The 26,627-nt window shown below is 46.0% G+C and overlaps 1 protein-coding gene across 1 annotated transcript in view; it reads right to left on the minus strand.

Moving 5' to 3' along the window:
• Window positions 1-26,627, minus strand: part of SETD1B (SET domain containing 1B, histone lysine methyltransferase) — a 50,859-nt gene that overhangs the window by 11,191 nt on the left and 13,041 nt on the right. Inside the window, exons 7-9 of the mRNA XM_054172973.1 lie at window positions 6,683-7,459; window positions 1,358-1,528; window positions 418-505 (exon numbers count right to left, since the gene is read on the minus strand). Coding sequence (XP_054028948.1) covers window positions 418-505; window positions 1,358-1,528; window positions 6,683-7,459 — 1,036 coding nt within the window. The remainder of the gene's footprint in view (window positions 1-417; window positions 506-1,357; window positions 1,529-6,682; window positions 7,460-26,627) is intronic.

The raw sequence follows: 26,627 nt of genomic DNA on the forward strand, positions 1-26,627 counted from the left end.
TTCAAATAGATTTTGCTCACTAACAACTTCATTTTGTTCTTAAAATCAAACACAGGGCAAACTCTCTCTTCTGTGCCTTCTCCCGTAACACATCCAAGGAGCTGCAGGCATATCCCTGGAACAGACCATGAACTCCTCTGAGCTCCCTCTACTGGGTGACCAGCCCTGCATCAGCAGAACTAAAACGGGTTATGAGTTACTCATAAAATGTGAGCCTTAAATTTCCCGCCAGTGACTTTAAGATAATTTAGTCCAGAAGAGACATCTCCCAGCTGATCAGCTTTGTGAGAAGTAAGGTTTTGGCTCTGATCCTTAACTCTAACTGTAAGTCAGCACACTGCTGTGAAGTTTCAAAGAATTCAGCTTGCATAAGGCTTGCATCTGCTCTTGTGGTTCAAACAAATGTGGTTTGCAAACCTTCATCTTCATCATCGACAGAAGTAGAAGGCCGGATTCTCTTCTGATCTCCTGCTGAGGCAGCTTCAGGTGGCTCCTTTCTTTTCACCTGAACAAAAGACACAATTAGCATTTCTAAAAGTTTAGAAACAGCAGAAATCAACTTCTTAGGCAAACTGCTACTGCTCTACTTTGCCTGGATGAATTACACCCAGAAACCAAGGGCCACTTCCCCAGCTCTTGATCCCTTTATTTGCTTACAAACAGAATTTGACTGCAAATGAAATTCTGCCCCTGCCATTTGCATACAAACACTGGGTACCAGCACAAATCCATGTGTCTTGAGATGCAGAACAGAAAGAGAGCCTGAAACTTCGACATCCTAAAGAACCTCAAGCAAGCTTTATTCTAAATGAAGACTGCAGAATCTCTCACCCCAAACCTTTACTTGAACCTTCTGTGCACTCAAAATCCTAATTACAATGAAGTCCTCTACCCTTCCTCATTTTTCATGCACACTCTTTAGGTGGTGACCCTATGCTTCCAAATCTTATTTTGTAAGCTCACAAGAGGAAAATAATTTTAACCAAACTTTAGGTGTTTCAGCTGCCAAAATGCAAGATACTCTAAGCAAAGAAATTACTGTCCAAAAGCACTATGAGCGTAAGTGTATTTTTACAGTCATGCTGAAACACTGTGTCCTAAACACAGGCCAATGTCCTGTTGACCCTGCAGAGCAGGGAGATCCCTTGCAGACAACTCATACACGTGGTGATAAAAAGCTAAGGCTGGGAAAGAGGATTCTTGCTCTTACAGGGAGTTACAAGTGATGCTGGCAGAAGCAATCCCATAAGTGAACACAGAAGTAAGAGCCTGCAGGGCTTTGGGGCACAAACCTTGAGAGGTCTGTCCTCCTAATGCTCCTCTAGGGAATGCCAGCATAATGAAGACAGATCTTTACCTTGAAGGATGGCAGCCGGATGGCCCCTCGTAATCCAATGCCCAAGCCAATTCCCTCATATCCCAGGCCTTCTCCTTTGTTCCAGTTCTCCAAAAGACAAGACGCGATTCGATCCTTTGGCTTTGGTTTTTCCTCCAGTTCTCCTCCAGACTTCACTGGTGTGAGAGATGCCTGCAATAGAGAAAACACATCTGAGAGGGCAAGTTTCCTGGGCAGCACGCAAACTCTGGAAACCATTTAGGCAATTGAGGTTTGTGGAGTATCACTGCCCTCGCCAGGCATCAGTTTCTCTGCAGGCAAGGGCACCTGAAAATGTACCACATGGCCACACACACTGGAAAGGAAGAAGGTGCAAGAGTTCTTACTGGTAACAAAATCTTTCCATCTCTGAGAAGCCTTCTGACCTATGTATTTTAAGAAGTTACTTTTTCTCACAAGGACCTAAAACACTAATACAAAACTGCTGGGACTCCCAGCACAGTGGTTTAGCATGAGACACCAAGTGATCTTGCATTTGGAGCCATCACATTGGCAAGCAGCAGAGTAGACATTTCTGCTTTCTCCACTGCATGTTTTAAAACATCATCTCAGCTTCCTTCACATGCAGCTTAACATAGGCCAAAGTCCTTTACAGTAAAGGACAAGGGAAATGAAGAGACCCCATCAGCCCCCATGGCTCATTTCAGGTCACTAAAGTCCTTGGTGTAGGGTCCACAGTGAGCACCTTCCCAACAGCCAGAATCCAGTGCAGATGCTAGAAGCAAGATCTTAAAAAGGAGAGATGAAAGAGGTGAAAACAAAAACCCAGCCCTTGACAGCCCAAGGGAACACATTCCTCCACCCAGGCTGGAGTTACCAAGTCGTAAGGAGCAAAGGCCCTGAACTCCAAAGGAAAGCTGAAGAGCTGAGATACGCCACTACCCTCATACACCATCGACCCCAAACTCCTCTGTTTGCTTAGCAACCACAGCCCAGGTTCACAAAAACTGTAGGAAGGCTCCAGTCCTGAGAAACAGAAAAAGCAAAATATTGAGGTGAAACATCTAAGGGCCTACCTACAAAACTCAGTAACCAGTTACATGGCCTCATCTCTGCTCAGCCACAACAAACCTCTTTCATCAGATCTGAATTCAAACCTCTGCAGCTGTGGAGAGGTGGACAAGCCAGGGAGAGCATCATGCACAGTGGCATGCCATGCTCTTCTTGAGCAAAGGGCACTGGAGGTAACATTCACACACATCAGCCTGTGGTGCAACACCAGCTGAAAGTCAGTTTCTCCTACAGACATTCACAGAGCTAACTTGCCAAAGCTGGCTATAATCACCAAAGGGGAAGTGTAAGCTCAGCTCTCCTGCTAATAAGGGACAAGACTAATGGGAATATCAAGCAGGGAATGCAGACAGTAGCACTCCGTGGCCAGGGATCGCAGCCTATTCCTGGCATTCTGCTTAATGGATCTTACTCAGGCTTTCAAACCTAAACTGGATTCAGGATCAGGGAAAAGCTTTCCCTTAGCCCAGGCAGACAAGGTCCATGGCAAATGCTGCCTTCCCTAGAAACGTGCTCCTTAGCAGCTTCCACCCCATGCCTTTTTTATCCTGCCTGACCTAGGATACCAGCTTTACCTTGGAGCTTTCCTACCTTCCACTTCTCGTATGCTCCTGGGCAGTCAATCACCTGCCCAAGTTGATTCCTTTGATGGAAGAGAGTGGCCCCCCAAAAAAGAGAGAAAAGAGAAATGGAGGCACAGGAGGTTAGCAAGTGTGTGTGTGAACCCAAAAAGGGAACAATAACAGAACATTTAGATGGCCTTCATGTGTGTGAGGCCCTGGAGGTGATAAGAGATGTTGTACCTCCAAACCACGTGAGAAAAGGATGGCAGTTAAAAACAACAAAGTGTGGCATCTTTGAAATGGATGGGAAGGCAGCTGGGGAGAAGGGCACCTGTTAAAGATAAATCAGTGGCCTTAATGAGGCAGGCTGTGAGAAAGTAGAACTGTAACATTCAAGTAGGTCTCAATAAACAGGCACCAGCTCTACAGGTCTGGGCCATTTTGCCCACCCTTGCAGCAGTGGTCACCTCCTCACAACTGCTCTATTGGTTGTATTTCTGCTCTCCATGGTAAGAGCAGCAGGTCTGGGTTCAACATATCACTCTATGTGCTCAGGAAACTCCAGAGAGTGTTGCATTCTTGTGTGTTGTTGAAGGTTCAGGGGTTGCCAACAGCATTGTTGGTCAGTGAAGGGAAAAAAATTAAACCTACAATGAGTGCTACTCTCATGCACACCCACAAAGCCTCTGACCAAAGAGGGACACACCTACTGTAGAGAATGGCATATGGTGGAGCTCATGTACTTCCAAAGACGAGCTTTGATCTCTCCTGTGAAATAAGTAGGGCTGCTGCAGCTGATGGTCCAAGGATAGGAGACATTAAAAGGTCTCTCTCCCTACAAATCTGCCTCATTTATTTCTAAGAACAAAAAAAAGAGATGTAAACTAGCACATATGTTGTCTTATTTATACTTCCAAACCTCTGAAAATAACATAATTTCTTCCACTAGTGTCAATCAGTAAGGAAAAATATGAGGAGATCCAACAAAAAAACATTAGTAAGGAGGAAATGGGGATGGTGTGGCCTATTTTGGAGGGCCATTTCAGTTCAGCAGTACCTGAAGGTCTTGGTTCTTTCTGGGGAAAAAAACCCAAAACAGTGTGATGGTAACATATGTGGGGAACTGACCTCCAGCTGCCACCAAGGCAGCCAGTTGGCTCACCCTCATCCAGGCACAGACACCAGCAACAGGGAGGTACAGTTTAAGCTGAATATTCAGATTTTATTTCCCTTTGGCTAAAAGCACACAGCTTTCTACTGAGAAGGAATCCTGTCCCAAACTACTGTCCCAGTAGAAAGCAGGCTCTGAAATCTGTAAGTTTTCTGCATGTGGCAGTAATAGACTGCCTGGCAGAGACTTCCCCAGGCGGTGCCCTGAAGCAGCAGTGGTTCTGGCATTTCTGTTCCGCACAGAACACGAGTGGTTTTCCATGTGGCACTTCCAGATTTTCAGTTAGACAGTGGCAAGCTGCTGAGGTACAGTCAGCTTCCTGAAGTGGCTTGCAAAATGCAGGTGAAGGAGGAATGTGCTAAGTCCAACCACAGTTCAAGATATAAAAGAGCCTGAAAGGCCAATGAAAACCTGCCTCAACTTGCTTCTGCTTCTTCACTGTGGACATGGGGTTTGAAACAACCTGGTCAAGCAGATGTCATCCCTGTCCACAGCAGGGAGGTTGGAACTAGATGACCTTCAAGTTCCCTTCCAACCCAAACCATTTCTATGACTCTATGTCTGGTCTAAAACAATTTCCTGGGTGCTTTTGCACAGTGTCTTCTGGACCAGTTTCCCTCTCTGCTCTGGAAACTCAGAGGCTTCCTCTAAAACTGTCAGCACAAGCTCACTGGTAGGAGGCAGAAGCTCTGAGCATTAGTCAGGAGGAGAGGGACCGTGTTTCTCGCCACACATCATGCCAGCCAGCTCTAAGCCACAGCAAATTACACTGTCATAAAACAGCTGTTAAGCAGCAGCATTACCAGCTCTCTGGAAAGCCAAGGAGCTCTCCCAGGAGCTAGAGTTAACATGTAGCTGGCTTACAAAAGTAGGTGGTGAAGATACTGCTCTGAAAACCAGTACCTGAAACGGATTATTTATCAGCAAGCTATGGTTTGGTTTGATTGTTTTTACAATAATTTGCTGTAACAGTAATTTTGAGGCTTGCAGGATCCTTTCTACAGCGTTTTTGTGGTAGTGACAAATGCACCACATCTTAGATCACAGAGCTGTTGGCTGGCTGAGGTGCACTTTAAATTGGCTGAGAAAGGATAAGACAATTCATGCAAAGCTGTTTTCTTAACTAATCCCTGAAACTCCTCATGTATTTGGCCAAAGTTCAGCTTTTGAGTTAATTGCTGCTGCTGCCTGCATGCTCTGGGGAGGCAGGAGTGCAGAGAACTGGAAATACCCACAGATCTCATCACACCAACTGAGCAACACAAAATAGGGGCTTGGTAGCTTTGAACACTCCTGTTGTATCTGACTTCAGTTTTTTGGAGTTAAAAGTTCAGCCTCCTCTTAGATGTGATGAGAAGCCCTTGCACATCTGTCTCCTGATCTTGGGGTCATTTCCTCCCCAAAAACCCTTCCTGGAGACAGCCAGCAGTGCCCCAGACCACCAGAAAAATAAATCAGCTGAACTTTTCAAATATCAGGCCCTGGAAATACAGCACTGAGGAGGGAAAGGGAAAGGAAATGAGGAGAAGGGAATAATCCTGGGCTTCTGAGATGCAAGAGCAGCCTCCCCACCACTCTTGAAAGCTTTCCTGAAAGGAGCAATGGAAAAGACTCTCCAATGGGAACATGCTCTGCCTGTAGATACAGCTAGCCTTGTCCTGTGACTTGGTGAACTTCAGCAGTAGCAGGATTGTCCAGGTTCCCCCAGCCCAACAGGGAAACTTGGCACACACCATGGGGCTATGGTGACACTCAAGACATCTAGCTTGTGATTCTGCCCTGGGGAAGCAGTGATGTCCTTCTTCAGACACCTGTGTAAAGAGATTGCAACCCTCAAAACACAGCTGGAAAACCAGCTCATTTGCAGATCCCTCCTGAATCACACCCCAGCACGGCTGCTACATCTTGCCAAGATCTGAGTAGCCATGCTTGGGCAACGTGCTATCAAAGATGGACATGGTCTCTGAAACCACTGCAAGGCATGAGATGCACTTAGTCCCAGAAGTGGCTGCCCTGAGATGGTCCTAAAGCTGGGAAGGCCAAGGAAGAGATCCACCCCAACAGAGAGGGACAACATTGAGAACTAAACACTTCTTCCTTGGGCCCACATTCAGATCAGAGGGACAGTGTAAGACAGAGCAGCAGTACACTCAAAGGTGAGCAATCAGGGCAAGTTAACTCTGCATGGGGTACCTCCATCAACGACTAGGATGGACTACAGTTTCCAGCAGTATTTATTCTGATGGCAAAGCAGCATGAAGTGCCTATGTATATGGAATGACACAAAGGAAATAAGCCAGGTTTAAGACCCAGGGTTAACCAGTCCCAAGGCAGGTAGGTGCCTGCAGTGATGCAGCACCTGCCAGATACTTGCAGGCTTCTAGCACACACTCCTGCCACCTGCCTCAGCATGAAGACCAGCCCTGCAGGGATGCATGGAGCCAGGTGAAGCAACTGAAGTCAATTCCAGACCCATGCCATGGCCACAAGCACTAGGAACAGTTCTCCCTAGGATCCAGCACACAGTATATTAAAGCCTACCTTTGCCAGACGTTCCTTCTTGTCCCACCAGTCATCAAATGCCCGAAATGCCACCACTTCGACCATCTTCCGGTTCAGGTCCCTTTTCATGATAGCCTTTAGTTCTTTCACGATGACCAGGAGGACTCCATCCACAGTAGCCTTGTGGGGATCTTCCTTCTTTGGCTCATAGCCTGGTGGTGGAACCGAAGGGTCAAACTTGGGCAGCGGTGGCCACTGCTGACCACGACCAAGAGCCGCTCCCATGGAGAACGGGCGGTAGGGAGGAAGATTCACAAACTGCATCCGGCTCGTCATGAAAGGCGGATACTGGTACGTGTTCTGTGCCTGCATCATGCGGCTCAGCATCTGAGTTTGCATCTGGAAGGACATCGGCATGCCACCCCACTGGTTGCCCAAGACACTTATCATATCCACTTGCATGACAGGGAACATGCCAGGATGGAAAGGAGGAAGCGGAGGTAAGATATGAGGTGGAGGGACCCCAGGAGGGGCAGGGAGTGGAGGCGGGGGGACGGTGACGGCAGGGTGAGTGGGTGGAGGTGGTGGAGGTAGCGGTGGAGGCATCGGGAAGCCTGGCTGTGGAGGTGGTGGAGGAGGAGGAGGAAGAGGAGGGAATCCTGGTGGTGGTAAGGGGGGCATCGATGGCGCCATCGCGGCTGAGTTGCTGACAGAGGAGTTCACCACAATGGTTTTGGCACATTCTGCACTGGTGATGGGCGCGGGGTTGGTCTCGTCATCAGAGATTTCCATGTCCTCCCCTGAAGAATGCTGACCCTGCGACAAAAGGGAGAGAAGGTGAGAAGCACATTCCCTTCACACTGAACACCAGAGCACTGGCTGCTTCAAACAAAAGCTAAGTTTAACACATGTTTTAATTTGGAACAGAGAAAAGAGAGCAATGCTCTGAAAAGAGAGCTCATTGAGCAGCTGGTGCCTATTGAAGCTTTTCTTTTCCATGTCAGACCTTGGGAAGCAGAGAGGTAAAAGCTTTCTAAAAGAGCATCAGACCCACTGAACAAAAACCTCAGCTTCTGCGGAACAGGAGGAACTGCTGCCGAGCTCAGCAAAATACACAGAACCCAAATGTCTTTCACTGCAAGCTACGTTATCGCTGCTTGCATCCAACACTGACAAGTGCTTTGCACCAGGAGTTTTCATTCCTTAGTTTTCACCATGCACAAAGAAATACCCTGCTTTTTAGTTACAATTTCTGTGAACTCTTAACCTCTAATTGTGGGAAAACAACACTTCCACATGATTGCTGATGCTAAAAACTGTCCTGACTAGACCACAACAGTTCAAGTGGGAAAAAAAAAAGCCCAACCAATCAACCAAACACCAAAATCTGCTTAAATTGCCCTCAAACATCAGTCACAAATTCTGGGACTCAGATATAGCATATGCCATGTGCCTGGGCAAAATGAACACTTTACTAGCCAAAAGAAATACAGAGTTATGGAAGATGCTAATCTCCCCTGTGAAAGGGATGGAAATTGGATTAAACCAGAGGGTGCCAGTTTGCTTTGAAGTGTCAAAGCTTGATTAGGTCCCAGCCAACAGAAAGGTGATAGCAGCTAGTTCCATCCTCAACAGCAAGTAGTCGCACCTGCATGCTACGTCCTACAGGCACTTCAGTCCTGAAAGTATCTCCAGCACAGAGACACAACATGTATGACTGTTGCATCCCTCAGGCATTGCTAGAATAAATCCTCTTAAGAAATAGAAACTAAATACTGCTGGAAGATGTCTCCAACACGCAGACAGTTTAAGTAGGAGACACAAAAGGGCTTGACTTTTTATTAGTGGGATGTCAGCAAAGACAGGACAGGGTCCCAACTACCTTCTCCAAAATTACTTCTCCCATTCTTCCTTTTCTTCCAGTTAAAATCATCAGAAGCCACCACTCCTGTGACAGCAAACATCCCTCAGCTATTCTCAGGACTGAAAAGCAGAACCTCTCTTCACAACCCTCCCTCCCAGGCTTTCTACAAGCATGACTGGCTTGACTCCTTCAAACATCTTACCAAACACTTCCTTCCACACAATGGCTCTGCACAAAAAAGCCAAATGGTTTGCATGTTGCCACCAGCTGATCTAAATAAAGAGCAGCCCCATGTTCACCAGGGCAGACCAGAGCAGACCCTGCACTCTCCTGCCTGCTCTCCTGCCATGCTGTGGGCTCCAGCCCATGAGGCAGTAAGAGATCACGATAAAGTAGTCTTTAAGTGCCTCTCTGTATCTCAATCCTGGCAAGAGTTTTGGAACCTGCTGGATGTTTTCAGCCAAATTTGACTGAAAATCCCAAAGATGTTTATTGTTTCATGACAGCAGGTGCCTCTTCTGTCTGCTCTCCTACTAGTGTCCCCAGTCTGAGAGAAAAGAGCTCAGTCCTCATCAGACAGTGGAGAAGCTGCACTGTGGAGAGCTGCTGGGAAGCCGCTTTGTTGGCACTTCTCATTCTGAAGCTGCTGTGAACCTGTGAATTTTGCACAGGGCTAGGGGAATAAAAGCAAGCACAGCTGAGTTGAGGACTCTGCTATGAGCTGTAGCCCTATGAAGCTGAGCAACCACAACTTACCCAAATCAAACTGAATGCTTCACGTTTTATCAGAAGTCGTCCCTGCTACAGCAGCTACCACCAGAGAGCAGGCTGAGCACAATGCTTGCAATAGCAGCTTTGCAAATCCTCCTGTCCTAGCACCTCCCTTCACCCTAGCTTCCCTGCATTCCTTTGCTGCGGCAGGAACCCACAGGCTCATGCAGAGCACAGGTCACCCCCAAAAACCCACTGGCAGGTTTAGTGGTCCAAAAATGCCTGCCAACCCCTCAGCTCAACAAGACCACCACCATTTACCCCTGCAGAAGGGCTCTGAGACTGGCAAACTCCACGGTAAGTGCTACTGACCCCCTGCTAACAGCCTCACCGAGGGGACGCTCCCATAGTTACTGAGGTGCTTTAGCACATCTGTCTCTGCAGGAGAGTTCTCCAAGGACTGTTCTGTAAACCCTAAGATGAACAGCTAAAAAAAGGATAACCCACTGCACCTGAGTCTTTCCAAAGCTGAGTTGTATCATCTCCTGTTGAGCTGTGCACATCTGGCTAACATTTCTAAGCAGGTCTCACCCCCACATCCTCTCTCCAGCTGCACTATTGCTGTCACATCCCACACTGAGGATGCTGGGCAAGGAGAGGACATTCTGGAGTTTCAACTACTGCAACTCCAGTGAAAGAAGCAAAGGAAGAGCAAAAAGGAGGACTGTGGCAGGTGTAAACAAGTTTCCTGCAAAACAGACCTCATTTCTCTGTAAGCAAACACAAAAGGCACTGCTAAAGCACTGGCTCAAATTGCAAAAGCTGGATGATGCTAAAGGGCATCACTGGGTAGGGAGCCAGAAGCGTTCAGGCTACCAAAGACAAAGTCACCTTCCTATTTGCACTCATCTCATCTGATGGGGTACAGAGGAAAATCACCCCATGAAGCCTCAGTGAACCAACACCAGGCAGAGCCATAGCAAGCTCTGAACCACACATAACTCCCTGAGTCCCCATCCTTCCTGCAGGATCCTGCTCCCTCCCAGTGCCACCCTGTTGGAGTCACTGCTCAAGAGTGGTCTCTGGCAAGCACATAGTACCAGTCCCAAAGTGTACGTTCAAGCCACCAGCCCAGAGCAGCCCATTCCAGCCAGTCCTGCTGCAGGAGACCTGTGTGCTCCTGCCTATCACCCAGAGCTCACTCCCATCTGTCAGCCTCAGTACCAAAGAATCCTGCTTGATAAGAGGTTGGTTTTCCACCTTGAAGGAAATACAAGATAAAAGAAAAGCTGATCCTAAAATTGCAGAGGTGGCAAGACTAGCTGGACTCCATGTTGCAGTGCACAGCAGCTTTCTTCATTCATACATGTATTTTTCACTTAAGCTGAAATGGGAACTGCCAAAGCAGTAACTAGCATCTGGGGGAAAATGGAAGATTTTATTATTTTTTTAATACTTCTGGTGTTCAGATGAGTGTGCAGGAAGCAACAACAGATTTCCTGCTTCCTACACTGCTGTGCTGACAACTCACCTGCCTTGCACAGTGAACATGGTCTGTGCTCCAGTTTTATCCCAAGCAAGATGGAAAGGGAAAGAGATTAAGCAGCAGGGAGAAACAGATCAAAAATGCAGAAGAGAAAAAAAAAACAATACACAAGGTTAGGAAAGAGGTCAAACCAAAAGTAGATCATCTACAAGGAAGTCTTTAAAGAAAGTTAAGAGGAATGAATATTTAAAGTGGCTGAGCAGTTACAGGAGAGGCTGTATCAAAAAGAAGAAAACATGGGCACCCAGGGAAAGAGATCAAGGTGCAGAAGGAAAAAAACAAAGGGAGACATAGAAAAATCTTCTGTTGTATGAATTTCTTTTCATTCACCTGTCTGAAGCCAGATTTACTGCGGTCGCTACCAAATACCTCTCAGGGCAGAGTTGAAAGGTAGCTACCACTGTCCCCTCAAAGAAACTGCCTTCTTGCTGGCCTCCTTCTTTGCCCTCACAAAGGGAGAAAGCTGAGTTGATCAGTGGCACACACACTGCTATGGAAGTCACAGCCATTACACACAAAAAAAGTGTCAGTCTATCTTGGAGCTCACCTGCACCTTTCTGAAGGCACCTGGTACAATGCCTCTTGAAAACCTCCCTTCAGCTCACTGAGAGAAAAGCCATTTCCAACTAAATTAATTAGTGCTGCCATCTTTACTTTGCATTAATTAAGAGTTAGCAAAACAGGTATTTAATTATACACATGACACATTTTTCCAAAGGTGTTCTAACGATGTGAATTTGTTGGGAGAGATTCATGTCAGCGTAACTGGTTATAAACGGCCGCCTTTTTTGTTCACCCAACTGCCATCTTTAACACCAGCAGTGTGTTTTAGCACAGAGCCTTCTTGAGTTAAGTGAAAAGAACATCCTGAGATCTCATTCCTGGATCAGCCTGGACAGTGAAAGGGTGGAGAGCCACTGAATGCAGGACATTGGTCTTATCTCAGAGCAAGCAAATGTTCATACCTGCATAAAAAAGAAACTACATCCTAATATCTGCATGCAGAACCGGCAGTTTCCAGATATGAAGAGGCTGTTCTCTCCCTGACCCAGAGGAGCACCGACACTGCAGCAGCAGTTGAGAGCTTCATCACACCAACCACTGGGTACCTTTCCTAAGGGCAGGGGAACTTCACATGCTTTCATGTCCTTTTAAAAAGGCCATCTGACAAAGAATTTACTCAGAATGCACCATCAGCTTGCAGGTAATTTCACTTAAATATTCTGCTGCGTACAAAGCTACTTATATTTGATGTAGGGAACTTGGTGATACAAATGCAGCAACTTCAGTGACAGCCTGGCTGAGCTGGGGTGTTTGAAACAATGAAATGTGGGATCGATGGCATTCAGCACGATGAAAAGTCATTAGCTTAAATGAAGTGAAGCATCCTGTGCTTGCAAGAAGCAGCAAACCTTTAAGCCTGATGAAACCTGCACTCACAGAAACCAAACAGAACAGAAAAATACACTCTAAGCACTAAAATGCCCCAAAGTCCATATTTAAATACTGAAAATCTTTGTCATTTAAAATATTAAGAAGCAGCTTTTTGCTGAAGCTAGAACTACACCCGAAGTGGCTGTTGGGCAAAAGGTTTTCATAACCTGGTCAAAGAGTCATCACTTGGTTTTGGATTAAGTCCATTGAAGGGTCTAAAAAACTGTCAAGTGAGCAAGAGTCACCCTTTATCCTTACAAAAAAAAAAGTGGGGAAAGATAAGCCTTCAAAGGCAAGGGAGAGAGGACAACTGACCAAGCAGGTCACACGGCAAATGGCTGATGGAACTGAGAACAGATTCCAGGTCCCTCTGACTTCCTATTTCCCATCTCTGGCTGCCTCCCTGTGCCGAGCCCATGCTGTGCTCACTGCTGCCCATGCTGCGTTTGACAAGGGAAAAGCCCTAGTGCAATGACTTGTGATCCCAGGGTGAAAACAGCCCAGATTGTCTAACACACAGCTCTCTTCCCAAGCTCCTTCAGCAGAGCACATTAAAGAGAATGAGGCATTTCAAACTCGCTGCACGTCTTACAACACTGTCCAGAGCAACAAGAAAACATGAGGATGCAAACCAGCCTCTGCAACTCTCCTCAGACAATTTCAATGAAAAAAATCCTTTAAAGGAATACAAACCCATTCCACTTTGACCCAGAGAATCTCACCATTTGCTTTGTTAACACATTTTGTTGTGCAAAATCTACCTACTGGAGCACAGGGAGGGCTTCAAAGAGTATTGATTTGGTCATTTTTCATCTGCTTTTAGCTAGGGAAGAACTTGCAAGTTCCACATGCTCTTGTCAAAGCATGTAAAGAGCCATGCCTCCAAACTGCCCTCTTGCTGGGCGGGCAACGGGACCATACTGAGCATTCACACCTCACAGTATGAGGCATGAGGAAGGCAGACTCCATTCTGTATTTACAATACAAATTAGTATTTTCACTTTGCTCACTATAATTACAGCTCTCCCTCTGAAAGAACACACACAAGGGTGGTACTTTGCTAGTGTTGCAGAAGTGGAGTACAGGACAGAGCTACCCAAGGTGGTTTGCCAGCAGTTTAGCTACAGCAGCTAAAAAAACCCACAGAGCGAACCACTGTTGGCACCTTCCCGGGTGAGCTTTCAAGCCTGTTCAGATAACTGTGCCACCACCAGCGCTGACCGTGGCTCGTGATGACCAACACACCACCACTGCAGCCTGGATCCATGCTGGAGTGTGTTTACTGCCTCCTCTATGGTTAGTCACACCTTTCAACCTCCTTGGGGCAGCTGAGAGGGCACCCGTCCTGCTGCTGCTGTCAACACGCGATGGCAATCACAGCAGCTTTAACTGGGACAAAGAGAGCTTTCAGGTGTGTGTGCACTATAATAAAATGCTCAGCTCAGTAACAGGCAAATGAAGATTAACATATTACAGATCAGTGATTTTAAATGTCTTCAGCAATATGTATTTCTATCTCAAGAACAGAAGACTGTAAGATTTTTATGTAGCTATATATTTATAAAGCACTTTGCAAACCTAATTTGCAGGCAGAGATTGCAAACGGAGCGCAGCAGAACACAGATCAAGGTGATGGATTCATTGCTGTGTCCCACCAAAAAGGCTGCAAAGGAGGAAGGATGTCTCATCGAAGAAGAGATGTTAGTTGGGTGTTTTGGTTTCTTTATCAATTGCTAAACTATCTATCACTACTTGAAAAAGACAATTCAGGCTCTGTGAGATGACAATATCCATACACTGTCTTGGCTCAGACTGTGTTTTGGTCTGGTCCTTATTTGCAACTCTTCTTTGGCACAGACAACTCTCTCCACACCTACAGGGCTGCAGAACAAGTAAAACAAGTGACAATAATGTTCAAGTGCTCATCAGAAACAAACAGCAATGTAAACACCAGCCTAAGTTATGCCACTTTCTTTTTCTTTTCTAATGCCTCAAGATGATACCTCAAACCACAGAAGGATAGAGGAAGAATTCCCCAGAAGCCCCTGCTGGTCCCAGAACACAGAGATGGGGGTGAGGAAATGCCACCATGGTGCTTGTTTGTCTCACAGTGTGCTGGTTCCTAATTAGACCACCCCGCACATGGGGAGATGCCACAAGTTGGAATTTACAAGGCTGTGAAGAACGAGCTCATCTGGGCTTTCAGTGCAAGGCAAGAAGGGCTCCTGAGAGGAGGCACATGAAGCTAATGCTTACATAGGGAAAAGGTCTCCTCTCTCACTTCTAGTGTTTCCTGACACTAGAAACATAAGTAAATTGCCGTGTATTTTAAGGACAGCAGGAGAGCTGGAAGGCTGCCCAATGGTCCATGCCATCATTAGAAAATTTAGTGAATTAACATGACAAAATGAGCTAAAAATTACTCCAGTACAATGGGCAGAAGTGCCAAAATCAGAGCTCCAGAGTCATGCAAATCTGCACCTCCTGTTTCCTGCAGGTCCTCATATGCATCAAACATCTGAGTAGGGGATCCACACTTCAAGGCACTGTTTGACACTCCAGAGGGGATTACCCCATCTGCTCCCCACAGTGCAGTGGAAAAACATCAGTGTCTCCAAGGAAAGGAAGGGAGCAGTAGCTTAAATCAGTATTTCCCAAAGCAAAGCCCCTGATGTGACACAGGGCATGAAACAGTAAAAAAAATCAACCCCAAAACAGGAGAAAATAAATGCAATAGAACAGAAGGCATTCAGGCTATTTGCACTTGACTCTACAAAGAAGCTCTGTGCAGAAAATTATGGATTCCTCTTTCCATAAATTGAGATGGATCCTGGAGTAAGAAAGACCCACTTAGGTAGCCTCTACACATCGCCATGAGGCTAAAAAACTTCTTTTATTTAGCAAGCAATCCCAGAAAGGACAAATAACTCCAAATGAAGCAAAGAGGACAGGGATAGGAAACAAATGTAGTGTGAATTGTGGTCTAAGAAAACCAGATCTCCACTGATCCAGAAACAAGACAATTTGAGAAATGTGATCCCAAGGGGAGAAGACTCAACCAGTATTCAGTACTTTCAAAAATTCAGTCTCTTGGCAAGAGAGCACCATTCTTCAGTTTTCAACATGACTTTCAAGAGCCCACTGCAAGAGCTTCCTAGGATACCAAACCTCAGAGCCATAAATTAAGCCAGTGGGAAAACAACTGCCAGATTGGCCTCAGCAGAAAGCCTGAAGAGATGAATTGGCCAAGAGGGTAACAACTTGCTGAGGGGGTTTGCTGTTTGTTAACAAGTGCACCGCCTTCCACAAAAGGGCTGGTTTAATTCAGGTCTTTCTCCCTTCTGAAAGGGAAAGGAGGCTCTAAACTGCAAAATTCATGGCATATTATGTGGTTATACTGTTCCTGTCAGCAAGGTCACTGAAGAAGGGATATTTGGCGAAGCCAGACATCACTTCTGGGCTTTCAGCATGCACAAGAGACTCTCTGGTGTCTGCAGGGACAGCTCTAGGAAGAGTGCAGGCTAACGTAACATCCTTGGAGTCCATATTCATCAACACAGAGACTGGAACCTTCCAGAGCCCCTGACAGCATGGATCTGAGCCAAGACAAATGTGAACGTACAACTGTGAGGGATCACAAAATACAGTGAGGGTATGGAATAGGGAGTTCACTGCCCCCAGCCTGAGATGAGGGATGCCTGGGCAGCCCATGCGTGCCCCAGTGCGAAGCTTGTCTGGACAGTTGCCCCTTCTGCATTATGTGGACAAATCCGAACTGGCAGGGCGAATGTGTGCCAATTCAGGGGCTGCATCATGTGGCCATAGTGGTTTTCATCACATATGAAACACCCTAAAATTGGATTTACCATCTCATGGAACCATGGCCTTTTCCCTCAAGTCTTAAGTAGATCTTATTAAGAGAAAAAAAAAAAAAGGGGTCTTTATGGGGCAGGAGGAGGAGATAGGGAAAAGGAGGAAGGAAAAGGGAGAGGGGTGTTAACCTTGGGAAGCCATGTAATAAGGCAGGCTCTTTCCACAGCAATGGTTGCTCTGGTTTCCTTATTTTAGATGGGGGAAGGGACAGCTGAAGAGCTATTTGCAATCTAACTTCAAAGGCTTTAGTCGGCTGGGAAGCTAAGTCATGCATAAACGGATGGTAGAGTAGCAAGAAAATACCCCCTACAGATAAATTAGTCAGGGAATGTTCTCGGCTTCTCCCGAAGACTTTCATACAGCCAGACTGGCTTTACCCAGGTAAAATCCCTTTCAGACACCGGGTTCAGTGATGCAGAGTCCTGGGAACAAGTCAGCCAAATCCGACAGAGAAAGGCATGGTAAGCATGCAATGGGCTTCCCTGTCATTTTCTGCCATTTCAGCTATTATCAGTAGATTTTATTCAAAGGTCTGTCCATGCACAAAAGATGCCGAGCTCAAGGCAGCATCTCGCTCTCTAAAGATGCAAGGAATTTAGGAGAAATCATACAGCGAAGAGAAACATTTCCCAAAGGACTCTGAAATGCTCTGTCCTGTTCCTCACACTGGCATGCAGAAATGTACCCACATTTCTACAGACTGGAAGATACTTTACAATCAAAGATAACGAAGGGAATTAGCAACATTAGATCAGAGTCCACCTACAAGTGCAAAAAACGGTGCAATAGCTGAGTGTGCAGAGTACCTTCCACATCAGTGCCAGGCAGGAACTAAGACATCATTGCCTGAGCTGACCCTCATACTTAAACCTTAGGTCAAATGGAACCATGAATCAGGATCTTGCTACCAACAGGGCAGTAAGGAAACAGATAAGCTTGGAAAACATTCTAGCTTCCCAGCTGGTATCAGCCTATTGAATAGGTTGTACACATACCATATTTAAACAAGTCCTAATCATCAGAACTAGGCCAATTTGATATTCTTCCCCTTTTAGGTACTAGTACTACTATATCCTCAAGTATCTGAAATCACATGGCTTTTTTGTTATGGCAGCATTTGCAGTGCTCTGCTCAGTGGTCTCTGCATTTCTAGTGTTAGTAGCAATGACAGTTTCATTTGCAAGACCTGGATATCAGCAATGCAACAACCTGTGCAACATTGAGCTTCCTCAGAAGGGTGATCAGAAATAAAGGATTCAGACCTTGAATGATAAAGGGCAAGAGGGTAAAAAAAGAAGAGCTTTTGTTAGATCATTCATCAGTATCATCTTTTAGAATAGAATTAACCAGCTTGGAAAAGACCTTTGAGATTGAGTTCAACCTGTCACCCAACACTATCTAATCAACTAAACCATGGCACCAAGCACCCCATCCAGTCTCTTCTTAAACACCTCCAGTGATGGTGACTTCACCACCTCCCTGGGCAGCACATTCCAATGGGCAATCTCTCTGTGAATACCTTCTTCTTAACATCCAGCCTAAATCTCCCCTGGTGCAGCTTGAGACTGTGTTTTGATGCTCTTCTGCTCATTGCTGTCTGCTCTCAGATCCCAGGTACCATAAATACATCCTAAGACAGCAGCTCGCGACACTTGCCTTCCTTCTCAAGAGGCACCCTAGATGATGAGACTAGCTTTTCCCTCCCTTCTTCAAGAGCTTGAGCTATTCTTGCCCTAAATTTCTCAGATGCAGTCCTGATCTGTTGACACAGCTGGGAAGCAAAAAGGCTCCACTGTTTCTGGCACCTGGAAGACAGTCCAGGATCCTGCAGCCCACAGCTGATGGAGGTAGTCCAGAACTGCAACTTCCAAACAAGTATAGATTTTAGGATCCACAAAGTATGGAACAAGCAAGCAGAAAGAGTCAAAGTCCTGACTTTTATGTGAACCTTTCCCTTTTCTGAACATTTTTGCTGGGATTTCATGAGCCCTCCACTGCTGGCCTGGCAGGTCACACAAACTTAGCATTCTCTCCACCCAGGATCTCTCTATCCCAGAACCAACTATTTGAGAAGAAAAAGAAAGCATAAAAGGGGGAACATATTGTTAATAAGGACCTTGTTTAGGACCTTGATAGCATCTTGACTGCAGTCATGGTGGCAACACACTATGGTTTCAAACAAGAAAACTTGCAGCCTACTCAGCTACTGTCACCATCCCAGGACAACAGGACATCTGCTGTACTTCTGAAATTCCCAGCCAAACTGCTGTAGAGAAGACCCTTCAGCTGGTTCACCTGAACTTGACTGTGTGACAAAAAGCATTTAACTGCTTCAGATGAAGCCCCCACTGCAGGTGGTGCAAGTACTCCAGGCCAGCTGCAATGTCACAGTAGAGAATGACCCCAGGAAAGAAGAGGCTCGTGAGACAAAAACTTGGCTGTAGCCAGACTTTGCAGCAGTGACCACAAATGATGACTGGCACCCTAATGAGCTTAGCAGGCTCCGCTCATTTTCTGAGCATTACAACACAAGCTAACAAGTCCTTCCCAGCCAAGTGCTGTAGATGCATTAAAATCCAGCTAAACCACAGGAGATGCTTCACTCCAAGGAGCCTATTTCAAGCAGCTAAAGAGGCTGAGTAGAGATGTTGCTCCTCAGAAGTAAGGGTGAAGCCAGCAAGGAACAGTTCCCCTTTGCTGACATTTCCCTTCTCTGGAGGATCTTTTCTCTGGAGGCATCTTGAAGCATGCTTTATTTCCTGCTTAGATTTTCCTTCTCCTGCTCTACTCTGGTTTAGCTGAGTGCAGTCAAAGAGAGAAACAAGCACATCAGGTGAGGCACATAACGTATTCATTAAAACATTAAAAATCTTCTTCTAAGACAAAGCCTAAAGCAATATCCAGCCAGAAATACTTTCAAGTTGTTCCTCTCCAAAACCAGCTCAGTGAGGGAAAGGCAACTTTTCCCCCATAGCCCTCCTCTTGGGTGATGGACACAACCCTCTTGGCTGCCAGCTGTTGACTGATTCTTTAACAAAGATAATCTCTGTGCAGGACATGACATTTCTCATGGCTTTCTAGAAGATATTAAAATCATCCCTACTATATGCAAAATACATTGTGTAACCACAACTGTTGTAAATTACCAGAGTGGGAATATCCCACAGCTGGGCTGCACTCCCACTGTCAGTTGTGCAGGTATAAAACATTCCAAAAAGAGACAAAGGATGAAGTATGGTGGTTTCCCCACCTGTCCCCTCATTAGCAAGCAGTAGGTTTAAACCAAACACATGGAAACACTTTTTACCTAGAACAAAATTCAGCTGTGCACCTCATTGCCACAGGATACTGCAAAGACTCACAAGTGCAGATGGGTTTAAAAATGGATTAGACATCTGTGGAAGATAGGTCGACCAGCAACTACTGAACAAGATCATACCCTAATCTGCTGCTCACGGGTAGCAGAGGGACCCCTGGGGAGCATCACCACATACAGCCTTGCTGCTGCTGGAGTTTTTGCATGGCACAAACTGCTCTGACTCCCCCACTGAAGATCTTTCAGTACCTAGAGGAAATAACTTCCAACTATACAGACACCCAAGGAATGGTAAAGACTTGCCTTTTCCTTGCTTACTCAAGAGTTAATCTAAAGTCTCTTTCTGTTCTCTTGCAGCAAAGCCATCATCAAGCTCTACCACAGACGACTGCTGGAGCAGAAGGGCTGTGTGCACTGAGACAGAGTAGTTCAGCAGGAGGGTCAGCACCAGGTGACCCATCCTGTGCTCCTCAGACTGACCACTTCAGCCCCCAGGCTCTTTCAGACCTCTCCATGTTGACACTTATTTTACTAACTTCATTAATACTTGCTTAGAATAGCTTTGCTAAAATGCTGAAAATGAGTTCAAAGCCCAGCAAGGAGCCCATGGCAGCAGGCACATCTCTACAACCCATACCTAAGCAGACAAACCTAGAATACTCCCAATCATACCACTCAGTTTCACTTTTTAAAGCAGCTGTCTCATTAGATTGGTTCAGGAGTTTGAAGTTACCTATGAGTAACCTGCCTTTTCAGGAGGTCATTTAAAGAGCTATGTGAATTGGTGGCGAATAAGGCACAAACCCAGCCAAACATGGCTCTGTGCTAGTGCACTCCACGCACTGCTCTCAGATTCAGGGGACCAGCTGGAAGTCACAGGCATCTTTGGGTTCTTTTGGCAATTGTGTAGGAACAGCTGGCTTGGTGATTTGCAAGGAATAGTTTTCTACTTAGCATGGTTTAGCCTCAGCACCCCTGGAAGCACCAGATCTGCATGTGAATTCATATACCACATAACCAATACATCTCACTGGATGTGATAGTATGGTTGTGCCTCACCAGAGCAGAGTTACACTGTGCAATGCTCTTGATACCTGACTTCAGTTAAAATAGTAAAAATACTGCAAAAACTAGGTCATAGCAAAAATCCAACAATCATTCTTCTTACAGCTCAGTTTGTATGTTTAGCCCCAAATTCACTGCCAGTAAAATCTAGTCTTCCTACGTTCTCCATCCCAATTCAGAATTCTTGAGAGTACCATGAGCTGCATTTCTGATTTTGTTTTTAAAGGCATACCACAACCTAAAGCTCAGGTTTTCTTTTGCTTGGATGTTGAAAGCAGATCCACATAAACCCTGCCAAAGACAGAGGTCACATGGAAGCTACACCGACCACACAGTGGATGATCCCAAACAAACCACAGCAAAGCTACCTGTGTAGTTTCTTCCATCTCCTTTGCCTGCTTCCCTTTCTCCACAACCCCACAGCCACAGAGTCAGTTGAGCTGGCCTACAAATTCTACCCAAAGCCCCCCTCAAAGGATGGCACCCACAGCCTTGTGCCACAGCCCTTTTGTACACACAAGCCCCAGCAACAAGCCAAGATAAAGTCACACAACAAGGCTTGCTCAAGTTCAAGTCTGAGCATCCAGACCAGCAGGGAACACAACTTAGTTCTGGTGATCTGCAGCCAGGCTGTGTAGTTCCTGCATGATGCCAGCTCCCAGGGAATTTAAAAGTAACTCCAGAACCAGGTCTCCATCCTCCATCACAGCTCTGCTGGGGCCAGGCTGCACTTTGCCACCAAACTCACACCACCTTCCTGCCTCCTTTTCACCGACCTGGAATATGTATCGGGTTAGCAAAACCATCTGCTGTTACCACTTCTCTGATGTAATTTGGGAGATAATGTCCCACCTGACATCATATTAACAAGCAAATAAATTCACAGAGATCCCAGTGTCAAAATACAGCTTTTCACACAAATCTCTACACATTCAACCAGAGACTGCCCTTTATGTCTGACTGTAATTTGAATAATTTTATTCAATACTAACGATTTTAGTATTTCCCAAGTAATTTTTTTTTTCCTGGACAACTGCAAAATGCTTGTAGCACCATGATAACAGTTACTGGCATTTATCTGCATTCTTCACAGACAATATTTCAGTTATCTGCACTGGAAACTTTTATCCACATCTGCTGACCAGAACACCATGTTTGGCAACCACTTAGCAACAAGAAGCAGATTGGAAAACTCTTCCGAGAGCTGTGAGCCAACATTAAACCAGCTCCTGCTTCCACCAAATAACACTGCTAGTGCCTGAAATACTTCTATTTTGTTTTGCCTGGGACATGCAAGGCACCAGCAATTACAAGCTGCTTTGGGAGAAGGGAAACCTGGAAAGAAGCCACCTACTTCAGTGACCCATCCCCAGGCTCCAGAGGGAACATCAACCTTACGTGTGCAACACATGTTAATCCTGCTCAGTGGGAGAAGGACCGACCACTTTAGAATAGACCACAGTGGAAGAGACCTTCAAGATCATCACGTCCAACCCATCATCCAACACCCCCTAATCAACTAAACCATGCAACCAAGCACCCTATCAAGTCTCCTCCTAAACACCTCCAATGATGGTGACTCCACCACCTCCCTGGGCAGCACATTCCAATGGGCAATCACTCCCTTTGTGAAGAATTTCTTCCTAACATCCAGTCTGAACCTCCCCTAGCACAGCTTGTGACTGTATCCTCTTGTGCTGGTTGCCTGGGAGAAGAGACCAGCCCCCACCTGGCTACAACTTCCCTTCAGGGAGTTGTAGACAGCAATAAGGTCTCCCCTGAGCCTCCTCCTCTCCAGGCTAAGCAACCCCAGCTCCCTCAGCCTCTCCTCATAGGGCTTGTGTTCCAAATCCCTCACCAACTTTGTTGCCCTTCTCTGGACTCGTTCCAGCAAGTCAACATCTTTCCTAAACTGAGAGGCCCAGAACTGGACACAGTACTCAAGGTGTGGCCTAACCGATGCAGTGTACAGGGGCAGAATGACCTCCCTGCTCCTGCTGGCCACACTGTTCCTGATACCGGCCAGGATGCCATTGGCCCTCTTGGCCGCCTGGGCACACTACAGGTTCATGTTCAGCCTACCATCAACCCCCAGGTCCCTCTCTGCCTGGCGGCTCTCCAGCCACTCAGCACAGAACTACACTGCAAATGGGTAAACACAGCTCTTTTGGGGAAAACACGGATATAAGAAATTGACTCTCACTCCACAGCATCCACAAAAGCAGCAGACTGATCTGATTTCTTCATCAGGCCAGCAAAGGGCTGCTTCAGTCCTAGGAAAACTAAAAACCAGTCCTTCATGTCAACCAACCTGCACCATTCTCAGCACTCTTCTTCCTAAGGCCCCATGCCACTGCACTCATTGATACAAGGAATTTGGGCAGTAGTGAGCCTGAGGACATCCCACCTTGAATGCAGGAAGAAAGATGGGAAGGACTGGACCCTGGTGAGAACTTCTCCGCTTTCTCTCTCCCCATCATTCCACGCCATTTTTCCTAAAGATCTCCCTGCCTTTACTGCCTGATATGGAGAGAGAGATAGTGGGCAGAATGCAGCTGAGCTGGTCAAAGGTGTGTGATAACTGCACTTAGCACACAGTTATCAACTACACAAAACACACCTTCAAAGCAGCCAGCAAATCCAAATTCCACTCCTAAGTTGAAACACCCATGTCCCAACAAGTGAAAACTGGAGATTCTGCTACAGCTATCTGACCCTTTTGCAACCAAACCTCCAAATCATAAGAACTGCTGCCAGTTTTGCGTTCCAGCAGCAGTTTCGCTTCCTCCCCATGCCGTGCTTTTGCAGTGCTCACAGTGCCCTCTATGCAAAGAGCGACTGCCGAAGCCCAAGCCACGAACAACTTCCTCTACTCAAACTGCTCCTGAAGCAACACTTTTGCAAAGCCTGGAGGAGTGAACCTATCCCAACCTAGGGAGAAATCAGAAACCCTAATTTGCCACCTTGTTATTTTATATGCATCCTGACCTCATCAGGCGTGTCTGCACTGCTGGAAAGCAGACAGTAGTTTCATTTTAGTACTAAGCAAATTAAAGATGTGTTAAAATACCTTTATTTTGGTTTTAATACTTTGGTTTTAGGAGCAGAAAAAAATTGAGCAACCTTTTTTGTATGATGAATGGACATTTCCAAAAGCAAGCATTGCACTTTCATACTAAATTCTGAGACAGAAGCAACACCTGGGCCAAAGGAGCCCTCATGGGCAGGTTCATGATGCGCAGTTAACGAACTCACAGGTTTCGTTTTGAGTTTTGCTCCATCTTCACCGGGCACAAACACGTACCTCAAACTGAAAATCATAATTAACAGATGAGAGGTGGCAAAGTCATGGGACTCAAAATTGATGCATGTGGGAAAAAAGCACATGCTTTTCTAATGAACTGCATCGACTTAGAGGACTCCAGGAAAGGCAGCAGCCAGCAGAAATTTGAATGAGCACTTGCCTGTTGGCTGCTCCGTGTCAAACATAGACACGTAGAGCACACAGCGCCTGCTCCCTCTTCTTCAAAATCAGACCCAGAAATTAGTGCTGTCCTGGTGGCTGCCAGCACAATATGTTAACAGCAATTATTTTCTCAGTATTTCTACTGATTACCTAACAGACTGGCACATTTTCTCAGTGTCACTGCACATTGCAACACACGCTGCCATCCAGTAACTCGTCTGCATTCCCTTGGTCACTTTTCACAACCATCAGATGCAAAATGCAACTGGAATGATAATGGAGGTGGAGAAACTGTGAGGAAAATGTGATCGTTTGAGGCTTCACAGCCTGTATTTATGACATCTGAACATCCAGTATCATCACTGCTAAAACCAGCATTGAAAAGAATGGGAAGAATTCAGTAAGCAGCAAAAGGAAGAGGCCAAGGGCTCTCTAACTGGAAATAGTGTGCAGAGCTCAGCCTTGCAAATATTATTCTGCCATCATCCATGCGCTGTGATATAAACACTGTAATTTGAATCGAAGTTTCCAGAGCAGGAGAGCTTACACAAACACAGAATAAGCAGTGTTCTACCTATTAACAAGCAATTTAATTCTACATACCCAATCTACCAGGAACTGAAAACTGGCACACAGTAACTGGTGGCAAAACAGAGAATGAACTGATCTGGCGGCAAGAGTATTATCAGCAACAGTGATTTATGAACAGGGGTGACGGCGTCATTTCTATTAGGTATGCAAAATTCAAAAGCCTCAAAGTCTTGGCCTGCTATGAGAGAGTGAAAGAACCACTCAGCCTCCCAACCACAGCCTGCTTTCTATTTCTCAGTTACACTCCAGAGCATTTCACCATTTCTAGCTCTGTTAGCAACATGTTCTCATCCTACTCTAGTTGTTATTCCAAAAACCCAAACCATAAACAGGCAGATCTCTCTCCATTTAGCGTTTTACCCTCCATGAGCACACACGTAAGAGGGGTGCATCACCAGGAATATTGGCTCAGTTCTGCTCTGAAAAAGTGACTGTGAAAACTGACACTGGGCTTGTTACCTCTGGCTGCTTCCTGTATAGAACACATGTGGCTGGTCAAGCTCTCTGCATTGCTAACCACCAGTTTTGCAAGTACCCCAAGAAGCAAACTAGAGACAAAGAAGTCAAATACAACTTAGCAAACATGGACCTCTACTTTGTAGAAATTTTTGTAGGAGTAGCAGGTTGCATGTGATAAATTAATGACCAAGCAGCCCCTGCCCACGCTCTTCCAGTATCAGGTCTGAAAGAAAAACATAAGATAACAATATCCTCCATTTCCACTGCTTCAGGAGCCAGGACATCCTCACCATGGTCAGGTTATACAGCAACTGACCCTCAACCCTGAGCATCCTAGGGAAGATACAAGGCTGCAGTCCTGCCCCAGCATGCTCATTCCTCTGGACATGAAGGCTGAACAAAAATCTCTAATGTCTCAAAAAAGTCCAGTGTAGTGTCAAGATTTAAAACACCTTTTGAGAGATTTGTGTGCTGCCCTTCTCTTCTGAACAAGCTTAAACTTCACAAGATCCCCTGAAGTCCCTGTGGCTTTTCACTGCTGTTGTGCCTGGGTCACGAAGGGCAGAACAGAACCCACAGTTTAAGCTGCTTGCTCTCATTTTAATTTCACAGGTTTAGCATGGCTGGTGTAATTCACATGTAAAACCACAGCAGCTATCCAAATCTTTGCTGCCTGGGCATTGGCTGGCTGCATTTCTGGAAATTCACAGTCATAACATATACCTATTTCTGAGTTTCCATTAGGAACCAGTTCTGTCAGGCATGATCACATTCACAAGAGCTCAGGAGACAGGAAAAATTGAAAAAGTGTTTATGAAACTGGACATAAATCACAGCTCTCAGGTTTTTCTCCCCTCTTCAATTAAAAGAATACATTCAGAGCAGCCATTCCCCACATCTACTCCCCGCCATCTCCCTCCAGAAATGATGAAATCCCACTCTAGCTGTAAATTGGATCCCAGGCGTACCCATATATATTATACATACATAACAGCTACTTACGGGCATAAGGGCTCTTGCACAGTTACTGTGGAAACCAAGGTATCACATTTCCTGGCTCTTAAGACTCTACCTTCTCTACCTTAATGTGCATTTACCTTGAATAAATCACTTCTGCACTCTTCAGATCAGAAACATTCCTTAGCACAGTGCATTTGGGTTCATCTTTAGGAAGCTCCATCTAACCCACTGTCAATGTCCCAGGAACATGAGTCTATCTCTTACCCCATGCAGCCCACAGATGGGAGCAGGGTACACGAGGCAACAGCATCCTTCTGCAGGCAGAGACCAAGTCATTCCTGCACAGCACAGCTCCAGTGGGCATCAACTGCTCCTGAGGCAATTGCTGCGGGTATGCTAGCTGAGAAGCCCCTGCAGCTGCTCTAGCTGCCTGGATAGTATTGGGGCGCTGCTGTCTCACACAGACCGAACCTGGCTCTGTAGGAAAAGGGAATCATTTACCAGCTCCTGAAACACAGCCCAGTCTGGATGGGGCTGCAGCAGCTTACAGCAGGAGAATGTCAGCACATCCTGCTAAGGCTCCAGAGAGACAATGTGCAGCTTCCAGTTCTGGTGATGACCACACAAGAACCCAAAGATACTTCAATGTGAAATACAAATTCAGCCCAAGACATAACCTCAGGGACCTCATCAGAGCCC

This window comes from Dryobates pubescens, chromosome 25 (assembly GCF_014839835.1).
Source record: "Dryobates pubescens isolate bDryPub1 chromosome 25, bDryPub1.pri, whole genome shotgun sequence".
NCBI classification, from domain to species: domain Eukaryota; kingdom Metazoa; phylum Chordata; class Aves; order Piciformes; family Picidae; genus Dryobates; species Dryobates pubescens.